The sequence below is a fragment of the Rhineura floridana genome, chromosome 6 (assembly GCF_030035675.1).
Source record: "Rhineura floridana isolate rRhiFlo1 chromosome 6, rRhiFlo1.hap2, whole genome shotgun sequence".
Classification (NCBI taxonomy): Eukaryota; Metazoa; Chordata; class Lepidosauria; order Squamata; family Rhineuridae; genus Rhineura; species Rhineura floridana.
In genome coordinates, this window is record NC_084485.1 from 121,321,583 (window position 1) to 121,348,617 (window position 27,035).

At 44.7% G+C, this 27,035-nt stretch overlaps 1 protein-coding gene across 12 annotated transcripts in view; it reads right to left on the reverse strand.

Annotated features, from left to right (window-relative positions):
- Positions 1 to 27,035, reverse strand: part of HFM1 (helicase for meiosis 1) — a 164,248-nt gene that overhangs the window by 87,822 nt on the left and 49,391 nt on the right. For 11 of the 12 annotated variants that reach the window (XM_061633640.1, XM_061633646.1, XM_061633648.1 and 8 more), the window contains 9 exons: positions 23,827 to 23,897; positions 22,133 to 22,265; positions 20,528 to 20,679; positions 19,727 to 19,804; positions 19,481 to 19,642; positions 4,952 to 5,152; positions 4,764 to 4,852; positions 3,498 to 3,541; positions 3,309 to 3,410 (listed from right to left, as the gene is read on the reverse strand). In XM_061633640.1, the coding sequence (XP_061489624.1) occupies positions 3,309 to 3,410; positions 3,498 to 3,541; positions 4,764 to 4,852; positions 4,952 to 5,152; positions 19,481 to 19,642; positions 19,727 to 19,804; positions 20,528 to 20,679; positions 22,133 to 22,265; positions 23,827 to 23,897 (1,032 nt within the window). Of the gene's footprint in view, positions 1 to 3,308; positions 3,411 to 3,497; positions 3,542 to 4,763; positions 4,853 to 4,951; positions 5,153 to 19,480; positions 19,643 to 19,726; positions 19,805 to 20,527; positions 20,680 to 22,132; positions 22,266 to 22,860; positions 23,011 to 23,826; positions 23,898 to 27,035 lie in introns of those variants that run through there. The other variant, XM_061633650.1, reaches the window with a different exon arrangement.

Consider the following 27,035-nt stretch of genomic DNA (forward strand, 5'->3'; position numbering starts at 1 on the left):
AGACTTCGTTTTTGCAACTGGACATGGAGATGGTGATCTGAATGTGGGGGGCCTTAAATCAGTCCCTCTGTCATGGACAGATCACTGCTTGATGAAGTTTAGACTTACAGCAGCTTTTCCCCTCTGCAAGGGTGGGGGACCTATTAAGCTGGCCCACCCCCAGAGACTAATGGATCCGGATGGTTTCCAAAGGGCTCTGGGGAGTTTTCCGGCTGATAGGGCTGGCACTCCTGTCAAAACCCTGGTGGAACTGTGGAATACAGAAATGACCCGGCGGTTGACATGATTGCTCCTGATCGCCCTCTCCTGTGTAGTGTTCGTACGGCTCCATGGTATACCCCAGAGCTGAGAGCGATGAAACAATATAGAAGATAGCTTGAGTACAGATGGAGACGAACTGGTGGATGCAGTTACACACTGGTAAGTTCCTATGGTAAGCTATATTTAGGGGCAGTGAAGGCAGCAAAAAAACAATATTTTGCTGCCACTATCAAAACATCAATCTGCCGCCCAGCGGAACTCTTCAGAATTGTCCGGGGGCCACAGAAAATGAAATCATTTTGTGGGGCCAGGTATTACAGACAGTTATGCATAGTGCTCAAGGCTAATAGGGCACAGAGTGATTTCTGGTTTGACTATTTGTCAAGGCCTCTAACATTATTTTTCTTAATGTTATTTGTTATTTAGTTTAATTTTTGTAAATTGTATTGCTTTTATTGATGTATTTTTATACTTGTGTTTATTTTTCTTTGTAAGCCGCCTTGAGGGCCTTGGGCCAAAAGGCGGGGTATAAATAAATTTAATAATAATAATAATATATACATGCTGGCCCCAAGGACATGGTAGAACCATCTGAGGCCCGATGTAATGAATTTGCTAGGCACTTCAAGGATAAAATCTTTAACATCTGCCAGGACTTAGACTCCAGTGTTATAGCAGGTGAATCAAGCGAGGTATCCAGAGCACAGCCTTGTCCCGATTTCTTGGATGAGTTTCAGTTGGTGCAGCTTGAGGATGTTGACAAGGTGCTTGGACAGGTTTGTGCAACCACTTCTGTGCTGGATCCTTGCCCTTCTTGGCTAATAAAAGCTAGCAGGGATGGAACAGCCGGCTGGGCCAGGGAAGTGATTAATGCCTCTCTGCAAGAGGGGGTGGTCCCTGGCTGCCTGAAAGAGGCAGTAGTGAGACCACTCCTGAAGAGACCCTCCCTGGACACAGAAAATTTTAATAACTATAGGCCAGTAGCAAATGTTCCATTCCTGGGGAAGATCCTTGAACGAGTAGTGGCAGGCCAGCTCCAGACACCCTTGGATGAGATTGATTATCTGGAACTATTTAAGTCGGGTTTCAGGCATGGTTTTGGCACAGAAACAGCCCTGGTCGCCCTATATGACCTCTGTCGGGAGAGAGACAGGGGGAGTGTGACTCTGTTGATTCTCCTTGATCTCTCAGCAGCTTTCGATACCATCGACCATGGTATCCTTCTGGAATGACTGGCTGAGTTGAGAGTGGGAGGGAATGCATGGCAGTGGTTCCACTCCTACTTGGTGGGTCGGCTCCATAAGGTGGTGCTTGGGGAACATTGCTTGGCACCTTGGACTCTCCAGTATGAGGTTCCACAGGGGTGGGTTCTGTCCCCCATGCTGTTCAACATCTGCATGAAACCGTTGGGTGCCGTCATCCGGAGCTTTGGAGTGCGTTGCCACCAGTATGCTAATGACACACAGCTCTATTTCTCCTTTTCATCTTCTTCAGGTGAGGCTGTCAATGTGCTGAACCAGTGTCTGGCTGCGAAAATGTACTGGATGAGGGCTAATAAACTGAGGCTCAATCCAGACAAGACTGAGATGCTGCTAGTGGGTGGTTCATCTGACTGGATGGTGGATGTCCAAGCTGTCCTGGATGGGGTTGCACTCCCCCTGAAGGAGCAGGTTCGTAGCTTAGGGGTTCTCCTAGAACCATCTCTGTCACTTGAGGCTCAGGTAGCCTTGGTGGCACAGAGTGCCTTCTACCAACTTCGGTTGGTGGCCCAGCTATGCCCCTATCTGAACAGGGATAACCTGGCTTCAATTGTCAATGCTCTGGTAACCTCCAAGTTAGATTACTGCAATGCGCTCTATGTGGGGCTGCCTTTGAAGACGGTTCGAAGCTGCAGCTTGTGCAAAATGCAGTGGCCAGATTGGTAACAGGGACCAGACGGTTCGAACAGATAAAACTGATTCTGGCCCGCTTACATTGGCTACCTGTATGTTTCCGAGCTTGATTCAAGGTGCTGGTTTTAACTTATAAAGCCTTACACAGCTTGGGACCACAATACCTGATGGAACGCCTCTCCCGACATGAACCCAACCGTACAGTATGCTCAACATCCAAGGCCCTCCTTCCAGTGCCTACTCCGAGGGAAGCTGGGAGTTTGGCAACAAAGGAGAGGGCCTTCTCAGTGGTGGCCCCCAAATTATGGAATGATCTCCCTGACGAGATGTGCCTGGCGCCAACACTGTTATCTTTTCAGCGCCAGGTCAAGACTTTCCTCTTCTCCCAGGCATTTTAGCATGTGTTTTTAAATTGCTTTTTAAAAAACTTTAAATTGTGTTTTTAAATTGTTTTTTGTGTTTTAAAATTTGTATATTTATTCTTATTGTTTTTAACTGCTGTAAACCGCCCAGAGAGCTTTGGCTATAGGGCGGTATATAAATGTAATAAATAAATGAATAAATAAATAAAAATAAATATTGGCCATGTTGGTCGGGGCTGATGGGAGCTGAAGTTCAACAATATCTCAACTGATTCAGACAGTGCTTATTTCTAAAGTAATAATGAAAAATAATGAAGTCAGCAACTCTTAAATAATTCATGATAAATGCAGTTTCATATGGCAATTTATTAATCACATCTCTATTCCTTCAAGGCAGCAAACATGGGGTTATCCTATTTCATCCTTGCAACAGCCATGTGAATTAGAACTGAGTGATCAAGTGAACTGGCCCAAGGTGAAATTTAAAATAGAACAGGGAAATGAATCCAGGTCTCCCTAGTCCATGTTCGCCACATCACACTGGCTCTATATTTTGGTAATGTCCTGTGATAATTATTTATATTTATTTATATATAAACAATAAAATTAGGATGTTTCTAGGAAAGGCTCACCAAAATTCATAAAACTGTTCACTTTTATCAATTGTTTCTCAAACTAGTATCGTCACTGTAAAAAATATTGTTGGGATGGTTATATGTTGGCTTTTTACAATCCCCTCCTCTCGTTTCAATATAATAGCAACACTTTTTATTCTCAGATGTTTGATACTCACAAAGTACTGGTATATCTCCCATATTAAAAGCTGCTTCAATAATTTTTCTATCAGACACCTCTATTCCAGCATGATGATAAGCTACTCCACAGATCAAGAGATCTATAAATGAAATTCAAACCCCAAACATGACCAGATCTTCTCAAGACAAATACACCAATGTTTCTTCAATTAGCACACCCTACATACCCCTCAGCCTGGTTTCTTTTACTGAATTTGCAGACTTTTGTAATCTTCAACAAAACAAAAAGAAAGACATATAGTATCATAATTAATATGACATTAAATACATTGCAAAAACCAACTATGCCCATTGAATATGTTTCTATACAATTAATTAATAAGTTTGAATTAAAATTTGTTACATAAAGAAACATAACAGTCTGTAATGAATTGGTATCAAGAGGGGAGACTTGATTAAGAAAAGAGAATTTTCTACAGTCCAAGTAACAATATCCTGGACACTCCTGTTTACATGACTGACTTATGATAATGGGGTTCATCTCACATCAAGTACGAACAATCCAACTTAGAGATCCAGGAAAGCGAAGGAGCATGATTTTGCCTCTTGTTTTTACTTCTCTGTTTCTTTTCTCATGCAGCTACATCTTCTCTTTCCCCCTGCCTGTCCATTTTACATGTGCCAGTGAATACATGGTTTAGCTTTACAGAAGGGATAAACTTATAGGAAAATCTTTGTTGAAAATTAGGCTTCACGTCAAAATAGACACCAGAAAGCTTATGTGTTGGCACTATACCTACTTCAATAGGTAAATGCATATATTGGGGGAATGTGCATAAAAATGAATATATCAGTGAAAATAACATACAAAAATGCTTTATATCACGGGATACTGCAGTTATATTAATTATATATTAAAATGTGATATTAGGAGAAAAATATGTGCATTAGTCAAAACTGCATACAAATGTGTATTAGGAGAAATTTGCAGTAAAATGCTAAAGAATTTTCATGATGATTTTTTTAAAAATTGCAAATTGTAGCATAAATGTAGTGAACCTAATTTAAAATTGGAAAAATGAGAGAACCGAAATTGACAGATCTTTCCATCCCTAATGTCAACAGACACATATGGCCACTGCTCATATGCAGATTATATATATTAAAGCAGCAACTGCCAACAGCAAACATCACATGGTAAGCATACATATTATGGTAAGCATTTGTACTCATATTCTCCAAAAAGCTGCATGAAACACATGATAAAGGAAAAATATCCTTAGCAAAGTCATTTTGGGTGATAACTAAAATATCAGTGCAGGTTTCATTGTCTATTCACCGCAACAGCCTACAAGCTACAAACCTTAGTGCTATTGATTTCATAAACAGGCCATTATAAAGTGGACAAACTGCCACAATTTTGCTACATATGTAACTCAAGAGACAGTGAGAGAGAACGATACTAGGAGCAAGCCTATATTATAAAAAGGTACCTTTGTTTCTGTTCAAAACTCATAATAAATTTAGCATCTTTTGCTAGGACAGAAGCAGCCTGCTGTACTCCTTTCCTTGTGGCACAGAACTGTAAATAAGAAAAACCATGAAAATCCATTGTTTGTACTAATAATGGTAGAATATACACATGAACATGACAATCACAAGGGAAAGCAACAATACATACCACAAGGGTTGGCTTTTGTTCAGAGTACGTTTGAATAACACTAGCTACTTTGTAGTTAAGTGTTAAGTCAAATTTGAATTCCGTTTGGTTGCTACTGGAGGAAAAACCAAGCACTACTTTACGAAGCTTCACTGGTCGGTGTCTTTCATCTATTTTCAGACATACAGCAGACCTCTTGCCATCTGAAAGCCATTCTGCAATCTTTAAAGAGAAAGGAAAGCATGTTAGGCTTGAAGCTGGAAAATAGTGCCTTGGGCTGAAATCCTGAAAGTACTTGCTCAAGCAGAGCTGTGCTTAAGTCATGGAAGCTCTACTGACATGAATACTTTCAGGTTTCTGTATTGGTTATTCAATGTAGTCTTCTCTGATATGAATATAAAATGCTGTCCTGATATTTTGCTGTACTTATTATTTATTTATTTATTTATTTATTTATTAAATTTATATCCCGCCCTTCCTCCCAGAAGGAGTCCAGGGCGCCAAACAAAACACTAAAAACCATCTTAAAAATGGACTTCAAAATATATTAAAACAAAACATCTTTAAAAACATATAAAACAGAAGATCTTTTCTAAAAAAAGGTTTAAAAACATATTTAAAAGCAATTCCAACACAGACACAGACTGGGATAAGCTCTCTACTTAAAAGGTTTGTCGAAAGAGAAACGTCTTCAAAAGGCACCGAAAAGATAGCAGAGATGGTTCCTGTCTAATATTTAAGGGGAGGGAATTCCAAAGGGTAGGTGCCACTAAAGGTCCACTTCCTATGTTATGCAGAATGGACCTCCTGATAAGATGGTATCTGCAGGAGGCCCTCACCTGCACAGCAGTGATCAACTGGGTGTATAAGGGGTAAGATAATCTTTCAGGTGTCCTGGTCCCAAGCTATATCGGGCTTTGTATCCCAAAACTAGAAACATGAACTTGGCCGGGTAGCTAATGGGCAGCCAGTGCAATTTTTTCAGCACAGGGGTGACATGTTGGCGATACCCTGCTCCAGTGAGCAGTCTCACCGCCGTATTTTGCACCAGATGCAGCTTCAAGACCAGCCTCAAGGGCAGCCCCACATACAGCGCATTACCAAAACCCAGCCTGGAGGTTACCAGTGCATGGACAACAGTGGTCAGGCTATCCCGCTCCAGAAATGACTGCAGCTTTCTTACCAGCTGAAGCTGGTAAAAGGCACTCCTAGCCACTCAGGTCACCTGGGCCTCTAGCAACAAGGATGAATCTAGAAGCACCCCCAGACTATGAATCTGCTCTTTCAGAGGGAATACGACCCCATCCAAAGCAGGCAACTGACCAATTATCCAACCTCGAGAACCATCAACCCACAGTGCCTCCTTCTTGCTAGGATTGTTTGTTTATTGGCCCTCATCCAGCCCACCACCAACTCCAGGCCCCAGTCCAGGGCTTGCACGGCCTCTCCCAATTCAGATGTTATGGAGAAATAGAGGTGGGTATCATCAGCGTACTGCTGACACCTCACCCCAAATCTCCTGATGACCACTCCCAAGGGCTTCATATAGATGTTAAACAGCATCGAGGACAAGATGGTACCCTGCAGCAACTCACAGCACAACTGCCAGGGTACGAAAAGACAATCACCCAATGGTGTTCTCTGAAAACGACCAAGTCGGCTCAGAAGGACACCATGATCAATAGTATCAAAAGCCGCCAAGACATCAAGTAAGAATAGCAGGATCACATCCCCCTGTCCTTCTCCTTATAAAGGTCATCCAACAGGGTGACCAAGGTCAAGTCAATCCTATAACCAGGCCTGAACCCATACTGGAATGGGTCAAGATAATCTGTTTCATCCTAGAGTATTTGCAATTGCTGTGCTACAACCCTCTCGATCAGCATCCCTAAAAAGGGGGTATTTGAAACCAGGCAGTAGTTGTCACAAACCAATGCATCTAGGGTGGGCTTTTTCAGGAGTGGTTGGATCACCACCCCTTTCAGCATGGCTGGGGCCACTCCTTCCCACCATGTCATGTTGACCACACCCTGGATCCACTCAGTCATACCCTCCTCGGCAAGCTTTAATAATCCAAGAAGGGCAAGGGTTGAGAGGACATGTTGCTGGCGTATTGTTGCAAGCACCTTGTCCACATCATTAGGCTACATTAACTGAAACTGATCCCAAGAAGTTGCAGCATACATTGCACTGTACACTTCACTGGGAACTACAGTACATGTGAATGAGGCATCAAGACTGTTACGGAGGCGAGCAGCTTTACCCTCAAAGTGCCTTGCAAACAATTCACAGTGGGTCTCCAAAGGGTCTAAAACTCAATTTCCTGGAGTTGATGTCAACAGATCCCTGACAATATGAAAAAGCTCCACTGGACGGTTACTTGAGAATGAGATGGAGGCAGAGAAGCAGGCCTTCTTTGCCACCACACAGTAGGCACAGTTATGTTTTATTCATGCCAGATCAGCCTCACAGCACGTCTTTTGCCACTTGCTCTCTAGCCATCATCCAGCCTGTTTCATTGCCCTTAGTTCACCAGTTGCCCTGGTGTACCAAGGTGCAAATTAGGCTCTGCAATGCCGGAGAGAATGCTCAGGGGCAACAGTGTTAAGAGTGTGACACATCTCGTTGTTCCACAGCATGAAAGGGCTTCAACAGAGACTCTGCTGAAGCCCGTTCATGCTGTGGAACAATGAGATGTGTCACACTTTTAACACTGTTGCCCCTGAGCACCCTCTCTGGCATTGCGGATAACTACTGGGAACTCCCCCAGGGCATTCAGAAATCCAGTGGATTCCATTAGTTCCCAAGGGTGGACCATCTGCATCTGTCCACTTCTCCTATAGGGGAGGAATGGAGCCTAAACTTCACCAGGAAGTGATCTGATCATGACAATTGGATGACGTCTACCCCTCCTATCTCCAGATCATCTCTTCCTCCATCTGAAGCGAAAACCAAATGTGTCAGACACATGACAACTTGAGACAGCCCCATGGTCGTCATGGAGGCCACGAAGTCCTGAGCCAGAACACTAAAGGCAGCCTCATCATGGACACTGAAATCACCCAGCACTATCATTGTGGGCTCCTCCCATACCACAGCTGAAACAGCCTCCACCAGCTCGGTCAGAGAAGCTGCCGGGCAGCAGGGTGGATGGTACACTAGCAGCAACCCTAGTTTACTGTCTCTTTGGCCCAATACCAGATTCAGGCCCTCACGGCCTGCTCTAAGACAGAGTGTTTTCCTGGTGACAGAGATGGAAATTCTGTGGACTACAGCAACCCCTCCCTGTCCGTCACTGCAGCCCTGTGCTGGTGTTGCACTGAGTATCCAAGTGGGCAAAGCTGGTAATGCACACCAAATCAGCACCCTCATCCATGATCAAATCATGGATGAGTGTGGTCTTAAGCTGTACTGATCTGGAGTTAAATGGACCATTGGTCCACCTGAAGGGTGATTTTCTCAAGTAGATTGCCATCATGTGGGATATAGAGCCATCTAGCGTCCGAAGGCAGAATGGATTGAAGTGAGATATATCTGAGAAGACAAAAAAGGCCAACGGGCCTACCAGCAAGGAAAACATTGTCCCAAATAATAACACAGAGACTACATACACTTTAACAGTTCCAAAAGGGTCTTGACTTGACTAAATAGTTTAAATAGTATAACTCTGAAGAGTGAGAATTTGAAAAGTACAAAATACCCAGATAGCCTCCAACAGGGAGGGCCATGATGGCAGTCTACTTGAGAAAATCACCCTTTAGGTGAGACCAATGGTCCATTTTCCTCAGGTAGTCTGCCATCATGTGGGATGTACCAAAGCAGCCCCAAATAGGGAGGGACCGCCCCTTGATTACTTGTCATAAAGAACCTGTTGTAAAACACACCTCCCAAAGGAGGCATCGGCAGAAGCGTAACGGTCTATCTTGTAATCCCTTATAAAGGAATCTGGAGTAGACCACACAGCCACTCTGCAAATCTCCGCAAGAGGTGCGTTGGTTGCGAAAGCAGCCGTAGTAGCTGCTGACCTAGTTGAGTGCGCAGTTATCCTACAAGGCACTGGCAGCTGAAGCAACTCATAGGCCAATGCAATGCAGGCACGCAACCAACAAGATAACGTAGAACTGGCCACCCTTTTCCCCAGAGTATGAGGGTGAAAGGATACAAACAGTGAATCCATTGATCGTATGTCCTGGGTTCAAGACAGGTAGGTCTTGAGGACCCTCCGGACATCTAGCGAGTGCCAGGCCTTCTCCAGTTGATGGACGGGATTAGGACAGAACGAGGGAAGAACAATGTCCTGGTTACAGTGGAATGCCGAATCGACCTTGGGACGGAAGGAGGGATCTAGACGCAATACCACTGAGTCCTTATGGAAAATACAGAGATGTTGGGCCGAGGACAGTGCCCCCAACTCTGACACTCTTCTCGCCGAGGTGACCGCCACCAGGAAGAGGACCTTGAAGGATAAAAGTCGTAATGGCACAGAACAAAGGGGCTCAAAAGGAGGACGCTGCAGGGCTTGCAGGACCTTTGATAAACTCCACAAAGGAAAATGATAACAAGCTACCGGCGATAGTAGGGTAGCTCCCTTCAAAAAATGTTTGATGAGTGGGTGTGAGCCCATAGGAACACTAGGAGATGTGACCGAGAGAATAGAGGATATGGTGGCGGCATGGTGACACAAGGTATTAGGTTTAAGTCCCATCTTCAGACCTCTATGTAGAAATTGCAGCACCTGTTGAACATTAGCCTGAGATGGTTGGACGTTCTGAGAGTCACACCAGTTAGAGAAGGCAAACCAAGTGCTCTGGTAGATACGAGAGGTTGACTGCTTTCTAGACGCGAGGATTGTATTCACAACCTCCTGAGAAAGTCCTGAACAAATCAAGTGTCCCCGTTCAAATGCCATGCTATCAGTCTGAGCCATTCGGGATCCGGATGCCATATCGGACACTGAGAGAGGAGATCTGGCCTGAGTGGCAACCTCCAAGAGTCCTCCAAGAGACAGGGAGAGCAGATCTGAGAACCACGGCTGGCGAGGCCAATACGGGGCTATCAGGACCAGACGGGCCCTTTCGCGTCATGCTTCCTCAGGATTCTGCCCAGTAGCAGTATCGGGGGAAAGGCATATAGGAGGCCTTCTGGCCACGGTGTCAACAGGACATCTACGGATTCTGCATTGGCATCCAGATACCTGGAGAAGTAGTCAGGTAGCTGGCAATTGTGACTGGCTGCAAACAGGTCTACCAAGAGGGTGCCAAACCGCTGTTGGAGAAGATCGAACACCATAGGGTGGAGCTTCCATTCTCCCGGGATCACCTGTTGTCTGCTGAGCCAGTAGGCCGTAACATTCAAAACACGGCAGAGATGTTCTGCCCTCAGTGAAATTAGATGTGTTTCGGCCCAGTCGAAGAGTTGAGACGCTTCCATCTGGAGGAACTGTGATCTGGCTCCCCCTTGCCTGTTCAGATGTGATTTCACACAGGTATTGTCTGTCCGAATCAGTACATGGCCCAGAAGGAATATAGGTTAAAAATGCTGAAGGGCCAGATGGACAGCTCTCAGTTCCAGTCAGTTGATGTTCTGACTCGCTTCTGTGCTGGACCAGACCCCCTGAACAAATTGGAAATTGCAGTGGGGGCCCCATCCGGACAGGCTGGCATCTGTTGTTATTACAGTCCTGTCTGGTTCTCGGAACGGAGTTCCCTTTCTGAGGTTTTCGACTATCTCCCACCAATGGAAGGAAGCACGCAGTAACGGATCCAGGTGGATTGTCTGGTGGTTGGACGTGGCAATGTCCTGTTGGAAAGGAATAAGGCCCACTGTTAGGGGTCGAGTGTGGTGCTGAGTCCATGGTACGATGTGGATGGTCGAGACAAACATCCCCAGAGCTCTTGCCAGAAGCATTGCGTCCGTGCCTGAACGACATGCCAGGTCCAAAGCCATCTCTCTGATGGCCGTAATTCGATCTGGTGATAAAAAAAGCCATGGCCTGAGTGGTATCTAATATCGCTCCCAGATGTTGCAGTCGCTGAGTTGGCTGAAGTTGACTTTTGTTGAGGTTGACAAGCCAACCGTCGGTGCGCAGAACTGTGAGACCACAGTGAACATGAGAGCAGGCCAGGTCCCTGGAACCTGCCCAAATCAGCAGATTGTCCAAATAAGGGTAAATATGAACGTCCTGGAGGCGGAGGAATGCCACCAGGGTGAGCAGCACTTTGGTATAGACTCTCAGGGCCGAATCTGAAAGGCATTGCCCAATGTTGAAAGTGATGGGGGCCGAAGGCAAATCGCAGGAAACATCTGTGAGCAGGGCAGATAGGCACATGGAGGTAAGCCTCTTTCAGGTCTAAGGAAGCCAGAAAGTCCCCTTCGTGTACAGCCTCTATAATTGACGCCAGGGACTCCTGAGAGAAGAGATCTCTGACCCAAGCAACCTGTGTCAGATGCGACCAGTGACTTGCAAACAGTAGCAATCTGCCCCCAACCGAGAAGGTGTCAGTATTGTCTGCGCTGATGAGCTTGTTGGCTTACTAGGCCATACTACCAATGTCTTTTTTTTCATCAAGTCTGAAATGTTTCAAGATGTATGGGAAAGGAGCTGTGTTATCAGCTATGCCTGGCCTGAGAGAGCAGACATCCAAGGCCAGACAGGTTGTCATGGTAACGGGAGATAACAGCTGGGAAAGTTGTGACAGCCTGCTGTTAGTTCTTCCTTCTTCTGTGTGTGTCTTTGAAGCAAGCAGTGCTACCTAGTTCTATCTTGAAGGGGGGAAACTCTACATGTATCTACTTTAAAAGCCTTTGGCCTTAATGTCTAAGTAAAAAGACTCTTAAACTTTCTCAAGCCTCTGTGATGATTCTTTACCATCTTACATCCAACGTAATGTGTTGTTTCACGCAAGAACCGCCAACCATCAACAGGGTTATGGGCCCAGATCCACAGCACATTACACCGGAGTAAGTGGCTGGTCTGAACGGCAGACGGAGATCCAGAGGGCAGCATGATTGATTGTGCCAGACAGAGGTGAGCAGAGATGGCTGCTGTAAACATGTCTGGAGGCTTGCTGATGGAACGACTTACGGAAAAGAATTATGGCAGTTGGAAGCCAAGGATGCGTGCTTTCCTAATAAAAGAGGATGTATGGGAAGCTATTGAAGGTACACCCCCTGCACCCCTTACAGCGGCCTGGGTACGGAATGATGAGAGAGTGCAGGCTTTTATTACTCTGGCTCTATCAGACTTTCAACTGCTACACGTGAGAGATGTTACAAATGCCAAACAGATGTGGGACATGTTGGAGGCCCTTCATGTGCAACAGACCGCGGGATCTAGATTGTGTTTGGCACGGAAGCTGTACCAGATGCGCTTCACGGGTGAGTGCGAAATGAGTGAGCATCTCACGGAATTCAGACGCTTGTTTGCAGAGCTGACGGACCGAGGCGTCGAACACAGTGAGCTTCAGAAGACCTATTTGATCCTGGCTTCACTCGATGGGAGTTGGAATGATTTTGTTATGGGAATTGAAGCCATGCCCGATGGGGGGCTCAATGTCGCGTTTATTGAGGAAAAGCTGAGCCAGGAATGGCAGCGGAGACAAGAGGCGAAGAAAAGTGCCGTGCCGAAGGAGGCAGTCGGAAGCAAGCAGGATTACAAGCAGGAGCAGCAGCGGCTAAAGGCTTGTTATATCTGCGGAGCTCGTGGGCATCTCCAGAGAGACTGTGCAGTCAGGCGAAACTCCAGGGACAGAGGCTGGAAGACGCATAGCGGCAGTGTGAACTTTGTTTGTAAACAGAAGTCTCAAGATTTAGGACCTGTTGACTGGATTCTTGACAGTGGTGCGAGCCATATATTAATCAAAGACAGGCGTTTGTTTCACACATCTACAGATGAGCAGGACTTTGTTCAACTAGCGGATGGATCGCAGAAAAATGTGGAGGCTCAAGGACTGGTGAGATTTGATAAGCTTGGAATACTGTCAGATTGTTTGTTTGTACCAGAACTGTCTCATAACATGTTGTCTGTGAGAAAACTGACCAGGTGTGGGTTTTCGGTGTTGTTTGACAGAGACAAATGTTATGTAATGAGGGAAGATCAAGTGTGCTTGCAGGGAAGCCTGAATGATTCCCAGTTTGTAATAAAAAGCAGTCAAGCAGGGTGTGCTGTGTTAAACGCTGAGGCACAGACACATCAAGGCTGCGTCCATGAATGGCATCAGAGGCTGGGGCATGCAAACTTATAAAGAAAAAGAAAAACGATAAAGAAAACCCCGATGCATAGTGAAAACATGCGTTTGAAAGACTGTGGGCAGTTAATGATGGATTGTGATGCGTGCCATAAAGCGAAAATGACAATTGCACCCATAAACCGGGAGGCTGAAAGGATCACATCAGCTCCCTATGAACTCATTCATGTTGATTTATCAGGGCCAATAAACACTTCACGAGGAGGTGCTAAGTTTTTTCTGGTCATAGTAGATGATTGTTCGAGATACACTCATCTTTATTTGCTCAAGCATAAAAGTGAAGCTGAGCAGAAGCTGAAACTGTTCATTAAGAGAATCGAAACTCAACATGGCACCTTGGTGGGGGCTATACGCTCAGACCAGGGAGGGGAATTCACGAGCAAAGCATTGAGTGACTTCCTTGAGAGTAAGGGAATAAACCAGAATTTCACAGCTCCGTTTAGCCCGTTTTCTAACGGGACTGCTGAGAGAAAAAACAGGGTGCTTCAGGAAGCAATGAGAGCCATGTTAATGGATTCCAGTTTAGGGAATTCTTTCTGGGGAGAGGCAATCATGTATGCGAATTACATTCACAACAGGGTGTTACACAGTGCACCTGGAATGTCACCTTATGAGAAACTCACTGGGAGAAAGCCGAAAGTGCAACACATTCAGAAATTTGGAGCTAGATGCTGGGTCCACATTCCACAGGGAAAAAGAAGGGGCAAACTTGCACCCAGAGCACAACAGGGATTTGTTCTGGGGTTTCAGAATGCATATTTCAGAGTTTGGATACCAGAAACACAGCAATTAATTCTGAGCAGAAGCATTAAAGTTGCAGAAAAGCTTTGGGATCAAAGGCAAACAGTCATTCTTACAGGGTCCGCTGATACACAAGCACAAACACAAGCACAAACATTTAAACCAAACCTTGACATAAAAATGGAAGGCACACAAATTCCACTTAGGGATGCATTAAATGAACTAATTTGTGGGAAACGGAGATCAAAGAAACGCAAGGCTGAGGAAATGGAATGTCCTGCGCAGGCTGTACCAAGCACCAGCTCAAATGGGGGGGCTGAGAGAGCAGAAGCTCTAGTGCCTTTGAGACGTTCTGAGAGATCTAACATTGGAAAACCGCCAGAAAGATTTACGGTGGGATTAATAACCAGTCCAGGGATGCACAAAGAGGTTGAGATGGACCCTGAGACACTGTATCTAACTTGCGTGCAACCAAAATTTGATTGATAAAGTTTTTAAAATGTCCTGAAATGTACTGAACTGGAAATGTATGATGCAATGTATTGAAATGCATTACTTTGTATTGTAGAAATGTATTACTGTTATTGTTATTGTTGTAATGGATTTACAGACATGATGAAAGGGGAACATGTTGGCTTACTAGGCCGTACTACCAATGTGATTTTTTCATCAAGTCTGAAATGTTTCAAGATGTATGGGAAAGGAGCTGTGTTATCAGCTATGCCGGGCCTGAGAGACCAGACATCCAAGGCCAGACAGGTTGTCATGGTAACGGGAGATAACAGCTGGGAAAGTTGTGACAGCCTGCTGTTAGTTCTTCCTTCTTCTGTGTGTGTCTTTGAAGCAAGCAGTGCTACCTAGTTCTATCTTGAAGGGGGGGAAACTCTACATGTATCTACTTTAAAAGCCTTTGGCCTTAATGTCTAAGGAAAAAGACTCTTAAACTTTCTCAAGCCTCTGTGATGATTCTTTACCATCTTACATCCAACGTAACGTGTTGTTTCACGCAAGAACCGCAGAGCTCCCCTGCCATATGAGGAAGTGGGGACTCCTTGACTTCCCCGGTTCTGGACTGTGCCTTGAAAGTGTTGTTTGTTCCAGGCTCCTCTGGAGGAATGGAGATCAGAAGATCGATAATCGCGGCCCCGTCCCACAGGCCACGCTCCATGAAAGGGCTGAAAGGAGCGGTATGGGGTGAAACGTCTGAACAGCCTACGCTCCTCCCTCTTGGATTTGGCCAATACAGGTCTTCGGCTATCTTTGGGGTCTAGCAAGACCGCTTTGAGGGCTTCCTCTCCGAAAAGTAATGATCCAGAGAAAGGTACCCTCGACAAGTTGCCTTTGGCCGTAGAATCAGCATCCCAGTGCCTGAGCCAAAGCATACGCCGAGTGACCACCTATGCTGCTAGGGCTCGCGCTCCCAGCTGAGTGGCATCTAAGGTGGCATCAGCCACGAATGCTGCAGACTTATGCAACTTTATCAGGCCCTTTCTGAGCTTTAGTGGATCCAGATTAGGATCATCCAAGAGCTCATCCAGCCACATCATAGACCCTCTTGAAAAGATGAAAGCCGCAGAGGATGCCTGAATAGTGAAGGCGGTAGCTTCGTGATTTTTACGCAGAGCATAGTCCATGCAGCGTTCAAAAGGGTCCTTTAGTTGTGAGTCTCCCTGTTTCAGCAGGAGGGACCTCAAAATCAAACTAGAGACCGGCTCGTCTATTCCCGGGACATTCAGGCAATTCATGAAGTCCGAGGCCAATGCATAGAGTCTTTTAGCCATAATAGAAAAGCAGCATGCCTGCAGTGGGTAATCCAATTCTTCTTTGGCCAGTTTGTCAGTGGGGTCTGGCACAGGAAGGTAGTGATCCATTGATCTGGGAGATTTGAGGACCTTGGCCCCCTTCACCAGAGGAGTGGTAGATTCAGGTTGTGGTGTCTGAAGGCCTAACGTGCCCAGAACTCTGCGAGCGAGGGGAAGATAGTCAATGGTATCAAACAGGCGACAGGATGTGTCCTCCTCGAGTTCTGCATCATCGCTCCACTCATCTCCCTCAGCTTGAAGAGAATACGCTGGATCCTCCAAACTGTGATTCTCATCTCCAATCCTGCCTCTGACGACATCGAATGGGTTAGGTGAGGAAGGAGGGAACACATCACTACAGCCGCAATGAGCAGGAGCACAGGAAAGTCGTTGATCACTGTGCTGAAGTAATGGAGCTGTTTGGGCTCTCGACTGCTCTTGTGATAAGCAGCTCAATATATCCTTCAACTGCAAAAGGAATTCAGGAGACAACTGCAGTCCCAGTAAAGAAGCAGGTGGTTGCCCTTGTTGAGGCACAGCTGCAGGGGGCTCAGTAGACTGGGGAGACGTATGAGTTGTAGTTGATAAAATGGGTTGAGAGGGACAGTCCACAGGCTGGGTAGGAAAACCCTCAAAGTCATCCTCAGACGATCCAGCTGGCAAATAAAAGAGGGCTGTTAAACTTTCTTGGCCAGCAGCATCAGAAGGCAGAATGGAAATGTAACGTGCTCGCTTGGTGGCACTGTGGCTAGATAAGTGTTTGGTTTTAACCACAACCTTGGAGTGAAGTCTGGGTTGTTTTTGCTTAGCAGCCTTGTGATGCGAGGCCTTGCAGGGTTGCTTTGTCCCAGATGAATGTGCCTCTTGTTGTTGATCCGCCATTGTACACTCACAGAGATGTGTTATATATATCAACAACACAAGCACAAAGGTGGGGGGTGCAGTGTGGCGAGGGACTATCACCAACACACGCACAGAGGTGGGAGATGCGGTATGGCGAGGGACTTCAGTACACGCCCACAGGTGGGGGAGAATGTAGTCCCAAGTGCACAGTGCAGCAGTTGTGCAGCCAAGTCGACTTCTGTACATGCCCGCAGGTGGGGGAGAATGTACAATCCCAAATGTGCAGCTGTTGTGCAGGTAAGTCGTGTGGGGAGATAGTTCAGCACACGCCTACAGGTGGGGGAGAATGTACAGCCCCAAATGCACTGTAGTATAGAGCCGCTGCTGTGGAGGTGACTTTGCTGTGGAGGTGCCTTGTGATGCTCTTTACGTTTGAACTAAAACGGTCTATTGTTGCCTTTATGTTAAAAATAAAAAACGGTCTAAATAACTCTGAACTATGTCACACAGCAGGGAAGCCAGCACAGCCTGAACAGAAAAGGCGGGAAAAAATGACAAAACAAAATGGCACCCACTGAAAAGAGCAGAAAAAGTTAAAAAGAAAATGGCAGCCAGGAAGGAGACGAAGCAATGGCTGTCGAAAAGGATCACCTGCAGCCTTGAGAATGGTAATGCGAGTGAAAATCGCAGCCGACTAAGGAAAAAGCAGCCTCCGCGTGCTCCAAACGGCTGCAGTAGCGAGCTGTAGGGAACGAGTCGCAGTCCCCTTCACAGCATCAGTAGCGAGCTGGGGGGATGAGGTCTGTTAACGGCCGAGGTTGGTGCCACGAGACTGCCAACAAACTTGTAAGAGGAGCCGCAGGAGCGAGCTCCAAACCGCTGCATGCTAAAAATAGCCACAGCAGACTCCAGCAGTGAATTACAAGCCGCTGCCACCGCCTTGGATTGGACGAAGCTGGCGGTAAAAGTTTGCAAAAGGGAGCCGCAGAGAGGCAGCTAACAGTAAAAGCCACCGCCATCTAGGTGGAATGGAAGGCGGTGGCAAGGAGACGATAAGGCTGGAGAGGGGAGCCACAGTAGTGGCTCCCAGCCAAGGCTCGTCTCGCAAGAGACCTCTGAGCCCAAATGGGGGAACGGCAGCCGCCAGAGCCCCCAACAAAGGGGCTGAGGAGGGGGAAGAAGAAAAAATAAGGAAAAAGGGAAGCCCCCCCAACAAACATATCAGGCAAATAAAACGGAAAACGAGCGAAGGTAATGAAAGGAAAAGAAAACCAATCAGTCCCACACACTCAATCACAAACTTAGCTATACGCTATAGAAGTAAGATCCAAATGCCTCGGAAGAAGGCAAGAATTAACTGGAGTGGGAGGGGCTTCAATCCATTCTTGCCTTCGGACGCTAGATGGCTCTATATCCCACATGATAGCAGGCTACCTGAGAAAAACAACAGCACACAAAGGCCAGTGTGCACAGCACAGGAACAAGGAACCATGGGAGGAGTGGGAGCTAGGAACAAGGTGTAGATAGCCTTGCTCTCATTTTCTATGGTAGCCCATCACCTCTACCCATGATCACTGAAACTGGGGTGGCGTCACCCATTTTCCTCATTACTAAGACTCCTCCTAAACACCTGATATGGACACAAGAGCCCACCAACAAAACCTACCTGAACCAATTATCCCAGTAGACCTCTGAGAGAATTGGGAACAGTCAGACCCACTCAATATCTTTCACACAGGGCACATCTACTCCCTCCCGCTCACACCCAGTGAGGGCCAGCCTTCTGTCGGTTATAGATTCTCAGTATGAAGGCATCTGGTGACTTTCTCCTATCATTCAGTTCACTGCACAGGCGCTCACCCTGTGCAGGAACTACACATTCACCTTACACCCTCCCACTACCAATCTCCACTAGATTGGTTAAAAAAATAGAAAGGGGTAGCACCCTCTCTAAGAGGCTCCCCAAGGAACAATCCCCTTCGGTGGTGACCCTACTGGCAGCAGACCCATAGCCCAAGTGCAGCTGGGCTTTTATGCCCCCTGACCCAGCCAGGAGCTGATGCAAAAGGCTGCAAGACTGAATGCAATATCTCTCTGGAGTCAGGGTCAGGGAGGGGGTCCCAGTCCTTACAGCACTTACCAGGGACCTCAGCTGCCTCAAGAGACAGCAACCCAAGGGAGCCAGCAAGCAAGCACCCAGATGCTCAAGTATTCAGGTCTTCTCCAGTCCCCTAGTGCTGCAGCTGTTCTCCACATAACACTAACAAAGAGTGCCTATATACAAGCTAAATGTTTCCCTCTGTGACAGAGGGCTTGTTTATACATTATGATCAAAGCAGGGATGTTATTTACTGAGTATTGTTTAGTGCCAAACCAAAACATAGAGGGGGTATATTTCATGAGCATATCCAAGCACTGAATTCCCAGCTTTCTTTAACATGTGGCTGGTGAACCTGTAGTCCTTCAGATGTTGTTGGGCTCCAACTCCCATCAGTCCCACCCAGCATGCACAATGGTCAGGACTGATGAGAGTTGTAGTCCAAACCTTCCATAGGGCCACAGATTCCCTATCCCTGCTTTAACTGGAGATGCCAAGGATTGAAACTAGGACCTGCAGTATGCAAACATGTGCACTAGCACTCAGCCATAAGTTATCAATAGATTCTGAAATCAAATAATTAGGTTACCAATGTTGTAAGTTTTATCTGTGTTCACTAAGTGGAGATTAATTAAGCTGGAGAGAACTAAAATGTTTGCCTATTAAAAACTGACTTTTACTTCAAGCTGTCACAACAATGAAATCAATGGACAACTGCCAATGTTTATCCCTTTTTGCATTTAATGTTTGTGTAGATGGATATTAAAAAACACCCCAGCATTTTGAATTCTAGAAATAAAATTTTATTAATTTTTCTTACATCTTCTGCATTTGGAATTGTGGCAGAAACTGCCACAAATCTCATAAGAAGTACTAAGTCAGGATTCTCAGAGCCACGTGAAAGAGAAGACTGAATAGTTTTCATCCGGCTGACCACAACCTCAAGAGTAGCACCACGGCTCTCATCTTTCACAACATGTACCTAAGGAATTAAATAAAGTTGTATATGAAGTACAATATCCTGCTTTTAATAACTTACATTTTGAATAATTTGTTATTGCTTTACCTCATCAATGAGAAACAATCTCACTAGTTGAACTAAAGAGTTATCTCTCCACTTTCTAGTCATGCTATCCCACTTTTCCTAGTGGAGAAGCAGAAAAATTATTATTAATTATTCATATTCATAGTGCAATTCACCACTATCATTCTTCCATTATCTTTTAATGGGATTTTTTTGTGAGAAAACTACTTGGTGATGTATATTGCTATTCTTATTAAAAGTATTATTATTATGGGCTCCTACTGGGAGGAAGGACAGGATATAAATCAAATAATAAAAATAAATAAATAAATCGACATCATTTACAGTGTTAAAGTAAAAAACTACACCAGTTGATCCCTATTTCAAACTAAGGACATTTTATGCCACAAATAGTGTAGATCAACACCCCCCAAACAGTAAATCTTTCATAGTAATCCAATAAAGTATGTAATTCAATTCTTCTAACTTTTTAAAATGAATTATTATATTAAAGATACTATCAGAGTGCATGAAACTTTGCCCATACGTAAAAATGCTTCTCATACTATGACAAACAAAACTGATTGCTACAATTAAAATATATTTTCAATAATAATTATTATTTGTTGATATTAGCAGCGTTTATTGCCTGCTCTTCACCCAGAGGTTCCAGGGCAGGTTACAACAACTTTAACATTCTGAAGCTTTCCACTCATTTCCTAGCATTAGTAATTGTTGAAAAATGTTCACACATAAACAAAGCACTTATATGAAATTAATGTTTTATGTCCAGTTAATTTAAAAAATGCAAAGTTAACAGTTACTTGGACTGGTGAAACTTACTGGTGTAGTCAAAATAATGTGAGCGTGTTGTATTTCAAATAAATCATCCATTGCTGTATCTCCTGTTAGTTCCTTACAGATGAGTCCAATGGGTCCAAATTTTTCTTTCCAGTCATCAAAACGCTGACTGCAGAGAGCTTTTATTGGAGCCACTAAAATAATACAGAATAGAAGGGAAAAACAAGACATGCTTAAATACGTCTCCAAACATATTTCTTACAATGATCAGTTGTCTTTTTGCACAAGTTAAGATCTTCATTCATTCCTGCACTTATATGAGTTCATCCAAAAACTAGATTGTAAATTTCTCAAAGCTTTTGAAAATTGCATATTTATTCATAGAGGCAACATCATATCAATTACTCATATTAGATCCAACATTTCTAAATATATTTGCATCTTCACTGTGACTGGACTACATGGGTAAATCTCTAGCAGACAACAAAAGTATTTATATTAATATTACAAATGGTAATTGCCTTTATTTTTAGAAGATATTATACTAGCAAACCTGTGTTTTCTAAACAAATGCAGGGTTTAAGGTGCTGGGATGGCATTTTGAACTTGGGCATCCAGCAGCAGTCAGGACCTGGCACCTTATCACCTGCACCACTGATATTCTCTCCCTGCTGCAAACTGGGCTAATTAAAGCACTGCAATACAAGGCTGCCACCTAAGCTGCAGTAATTATTAGGTACCACAGAGGTAAATTCCTGCTTACATGTGAAACCCTGATCTGAGCTGGCTGAGCAACTTATTGCTACGAGAAGTAGCAGCAAACTCCTACTGCTTTGCCTTGCTCTCACCCTGCTTTACCCACTGTATTCTTAGAATGAGACCTGGCCTGATTATACCTCTGCCCCATGGACCCTGATCTGCCTTCTCAGAACCTGAGCTATGACCTGTCTCCTACTATGCCTCTGTCTCCTTTGCCTGTTTTGTCTTGGCACCTGATAAACAGCTAAGGCCTGATATAGGGACGCTGGGGAACAGATTTTCAGGGCAGAATTGGCAGGCAGGGTTTGTTCAACCCTTCTTGCATTTGCAAGTTCTCTCTACAAATGTGCCCCCCTCAGTCATTTTTGTCTACAGCCCACTTACTGGTCTCAAAGCCCAGCTTGGGGAGAGGAGAGGACTAATATAAATGGGGGAGCATTCACCAGTGAGAATCAGTGGGCAAGAGAAGGACTGTGCATCCCTTCCAGCATGCAAATGTCCTTCTAGCCCTGCATCAGTATTATGATAGAAACATGGGATTAGGAACCCTATGTTTCCTTGTAACATGCAGTTCTGTCCTGAAAGGCATGGAAAAGGAGGAGAATTGGGAATCCCAATAGGAAATTGCTGGCAAACTCTGCACAGAAATCAAAATGGAAACTAGGCCCTACTGAGATTCATACAGTAATTCAGAATTGGTCCAAGGGCATCCCATATCTAGACTAGAAAGTAGGGATCTCAGAATAGCAACATGCACTGTTGAGCAAAGTGAATAAATTTTGTTGCTATCATATATCTATATTCAGCAACAAAACCTCCAACACAAATAACAAAATTTTCTTCTTGTTCCTTAATAATAATTAAGTGTTAAGCAGATGCCATACTTACTATAGACAATTTTAATATTCAACCAAGGCATTTGCACTTTGATTAATAACCTGGTAACTGCAAGCTCAAATATTACAGTTTTTCCAGAACCAGTTGGCGCACAGATCACAAAATTGTTATCTGTGTAAAGGAGCTAGAATAGAACAACAAACAGTAAACGTAGCACAATAATCAGGTGCATATATTTTGACAAGTAAGTTTGGAAGAATTTGCACACAATAAATTGTTTGTTAATGTATTGATGCACATGCTTTCAAATCACAACTGACATGACCATGCTCAATTTTCTTAAAGATTACATTTTTATGCATCAGATACTTTTTACTTTACAAAAGGGCAAAAAAGATAAAATGGAAGCAACACTTTTTCCTTGAGATCTGCCACTGAGCAATTATGAAGTGGATATGGCAGAAATGGGGCTATTATGTAGCAAAGCCTACAGTAAAGTTGCTAACACAAACTCATTTTCAAGTCTGAGTTGGCAGCAGTGTACTTATTTATTATTTGATTTATATCCCACCCTTCTTCCCAGCAGGAGCCCAGGGCGGCAAACAAAAGCACCAAAAACACTTTAAAACATCACAAAAGCAGACCTCAAAATACATTAAAACAAAACAACTTTAAAAACGTTTTTTTAAAAAAACTTTAAAGACATCTTGTTAAAAAGGGTTAAAAAACATATTATTTAAAAAAACATATTAAAAAGCAATTCCAACACAGACACAGACACTTAGAGGATGATAGGCCTTGACAGTGGTCTCTAGCTAAAAGATTTGTCCTTCAGCATCATTTTCAAAACAAATCTTAAGTAATTCTCCTTTAGCAGTTTGTTTTGTTGGGTTTAAGCAAGCTTGCATGCCGCCCCTTTGATAGGGAGATGATCCCTCTAACTAATATTTGGGGAATATCTCTATGTACCTGTTTACCATAATGTTACTTCCTAAAGGGTGGGGTTACCTGGCTTCTCTTCCTCTTTCCTTTGTAAAGGGGATATAGTAGACTCCTGTATATCCACCATTATTGAGCTTTAACCTCTAGCAGAGGCAGCAGGGCAGATGCTCTTCCTGAGAGCATCATCTCTCTTTTTTTCCTACTGTCCAAGACAAATGGCAAGAACAGGAGGTTTGTTCAGTACTTAGTATAATGGTGGAGAACCTCCAGCCCACGGGCCTATTTAGGCCTACCAGGCCACAGAGGTTGGCCTGCCAGGCCATTTCTTGTGAGCCATACCAAGCACAATAAAGTTCAAGACCTGGCTACTACAAAGGAAGAACACTCTAAGGGCACTCCCAATTCTTCCTTTGCCTGCAACCCATTGTTGCAAAGGAAGATTCTTCCACTGCAGTTTAAGTCATGGCTATAATATGCCTTTGCAGCCATGAACCAAAGTTACCTTCACATGAAGACAGGTGATTAACAGGTTGGCAACCTTGCCTGCTTGCCAAAGTAGCCTGAAACAACTGGCTATTTCTGCATCCCGCTCTCTGGCTGAATCCAGTTCCCCACCCCTGCCCTAGTACTGCCATACATAAAGGTGAGCATCATTAATCTTGGAGGGTCACAAGTTGTTTAGGCAACATTTCTGGGACTGGGACTGGGACATTAATGAGTTACTCTTATGAAATTAGCAATGAATACTGCTTTATGTATGATCATGAATGTATGAATAGTGATTAAAACTAGTCCATACTTACATCATCTAGAGCCTTGGACTGAATATAATTAAAATAAGGGAACTCTTTGAAAATATTTCTAAACTGGGCAGCTAAAAATCATATTAAGGAGTCAAGACATTTTAGTTAAGAATGATACAACTGTTTTGAACACAAACCGTAATACATTATCTAGATTTAAACATTTTTCACTTTTACACATTCGTCTGAAAAATAATTAATTGGATGGATAGTAGTTCCTTGACTAGAAAGAGAAAATTTCCAAGTATTTTGGAGCTGACGAAAAAAAATCAAAGAAAAAAACAGACCTTTTGAGGGGAATTGAAATAAACATTAAAATATATGCAAAATACTGGTTTACTAATCAAAACTAAGCATTATTTGGGCAGAGACCCAAATAGTAGTCCTGCTTTGCTGCTGGCCTGCTAAGCATCTCCTGTTTGTGGTTCCAAAAAGGAGCCAGGGCAATTTAGGTTGGTGCACCACCTGCCTTATCCAAAAGGTGATACTGTGAATGACTACATTCCAGAAGAGTTATGTTCAGTTCACTACATGTCTTTTGACAGTGCAGTGAAGGTGGTGCGCAGGTGTGGGCACAGGGCACAGATTGGGAAGTACGACATCAAGTCGGCCTTCCACTTCCTTTGAGTTCATCCAAAGGATTTTGATTTATTAGGCCTTTATTATGAAGGGCAATATTCCATTGATAGGGCCCTTCCTATGGGTTGCTCTATATCTTGTGCCGCGTCTGAGCGTTTTAGTTCATTCTTGGAGTGGGCTGTGAGGAGGCGGACAGGATCTGACAAGATAGTGCACTACTTAGATGATTTTATGTTTGTTGGGTGTAAAGGCTCAAGTGCATGTGCGCATTTGATGAAGGAATTTAGTGAGGTGGCTAAGGAGTTGGGGGTGCCTTTGGCTCCAGAGAAGACGGAGGGGCCTAGTTCCCTTCTGACCTTTTTAGGGATTGAGATAGTTATGCAGTATTCCCGGTTGCCAGAGGATAAATATGATTCAACCGGTACAGTCAGCTAAGAAAGTTACATTGAGGGAATTACAGGAATTAGTAGGATCGCTTAACATTGCGTGTTGTGTAGTGGCCCCAGGCAGAGCGTTTATCAGACGCCTTTGTGATGCCATGAGGGGTTTGAGGGTGCCACATCACAGATGGAGGGTGACAGCTGAGATCTGTTTGGATCTCGGTGTTTGGCTGGAATTTTTGGATCATTTCAATGGGGTTTCGTTTTGGAGAGATTACCTGTTGTTAGAAACTGAGTTATAAGAGTCATCAGACGTAGCAAGCGCATGTGGCTTTCGAGTCTTTTTAAGGGAGAGGTGGTGTACTGCACAGTGGCCTATATTCTGGCATCAGGAAGGGATGACTCGGGATTCAACTTTCCTAGAGTTCTTTCCCATTGTAGTGGCTGTATACTTGTGGCCAAAGGTCCTTGCAAATAAAGTGGTACACTTCTGGTGTGACAATCAGGCCACAGTCCAAGTGATCAATACACTGACATCCTGAAATGCAGTGCCTGCAGTTCAATATTTTTTTCAGGGCACAACATGTGCTGGGTTTGGATAATGGCATAGCTGACGCCTTGTCATGTGGTCAGATGGGCAGGTTTCTGAGCTGAGGAGCATCCGGGCCCAGGGTCAGCAGAGCTGTGGGAGATTGGAGGAGTGAAGCTGAGAGAGCCATGAGGTTAGCCATTGCACCCGGTACTCGAACAGCCTATGACAGGGCAGGTAAGGAATTTGCAGAATTTAGAGCAGGTAAGGGGTGGCCACAGGCATGGCCCATTGAAGTGGACCAGCTGATGGAGTACAGTGTATGCTTGTGGGCATGAGGATTATCTACAGGCACAATAAGAGGCAAGTTGGCAGGTTTAGCTTTTATAGCTAAGATGAAAGGGGTACAAGATACTTCAGTAGATTTCCACATTAAGAAAATGATGGGAGGGGTGGATGAGGGATCGCTCCAAGACACAGGATCAGAGGGTGCCCATCTCACCAAGTTTACTTAGGGAGATGAGGCAACAGTGGAATAAATTATGCACTACTCCACATGAGGCTGCGTTATTCCATGCGGCTGCAATGATGGCCTTTTTTGGAGCACTAAGTTTAGGGGAATTGGTAGCAGGTTCGAGAGCTGACCTGTCAGATCGGGCACTGCAGTTCAAGGATATTTCATTCAGAGGCCAGGGGGTACAGCTTTGAGTTCAATGGTCCAAGACAGACTGGAAATGAGGGGATCTGTGGTTTGGGGGCCATCTACAGAAGGAGACATATGTCCAGTAAAGGAGTTGAAAGAATACGGGGCATACAGGGGAGATGCCCCAGGATACCTTTTTCGCCATGAGGATGGCCAGCCACTGACCAAGTTTCAATTTGGGGCCATGACTAAGAGGGCCCTTGGTAGGCCTGGGTGTGAGTCCCACCAATTTCGGTACCCACTCATTTCAGATTGGAGCAGCCTCAATGGCTGCACAGGCTAGTATGCCAGTGCATGTCATTCAGAGCATCGGCAGATGGAAGTCAGCAGTATGATATTCTGGGCCAGTCACAGGGCACGGTGCTCTAGGCTGGGGACCCAGTTGGGATGCAGCCAGATGGTAGTGGTCCAGTGGTTGGGCCGGAGAGGGTTAACTTGGGATAGGCTTTTGCCTCTTCTCTTTCACCAGGGTGAGGTCAGATTGACGCCACAAATACTAATTATACACGCTGGTGGCAATGACCTCAGTGTGTTGAAAGGCCCTCATTCTACAGGCATTGAGGAATTTGGAATTGATAAGGGAAATATGACCTGGGGTGGTTATTTTATGGTCTAATATTTTGCCTGGGCGAGTTTGGAGGGGTGATGGGAATCCTAGGGCATTAGATAAGGCGGGCAGGAAAGTTAACAGAGAGCTCAGGTTGGCATTGCTGAATGTGGGTGATGGAATAATTCCTCATCCAGAGATCAAGCATTATAGGGAAAAGCTCTATAGAGATGATGGGGTTCACCTTTCCGATTTAGGGAATGACCTTTTCTTAGAAGACCTGCATAGGGGATTGAAAGAGGCCATTTGGGCCAAGCGGGGGAAGAAGGACTAAATGGAGACTTGTCCTCCTCCTGTGGCAGGTGTGTATGGTAAAGGGAAGAGGGAATTCAAGTGGTGAGTACCCTGAGGCACTTTTCAGGTTAACAGTTATCCCAGAGACTTGGCACAGGGCTGTGGGACCTTGTGAGG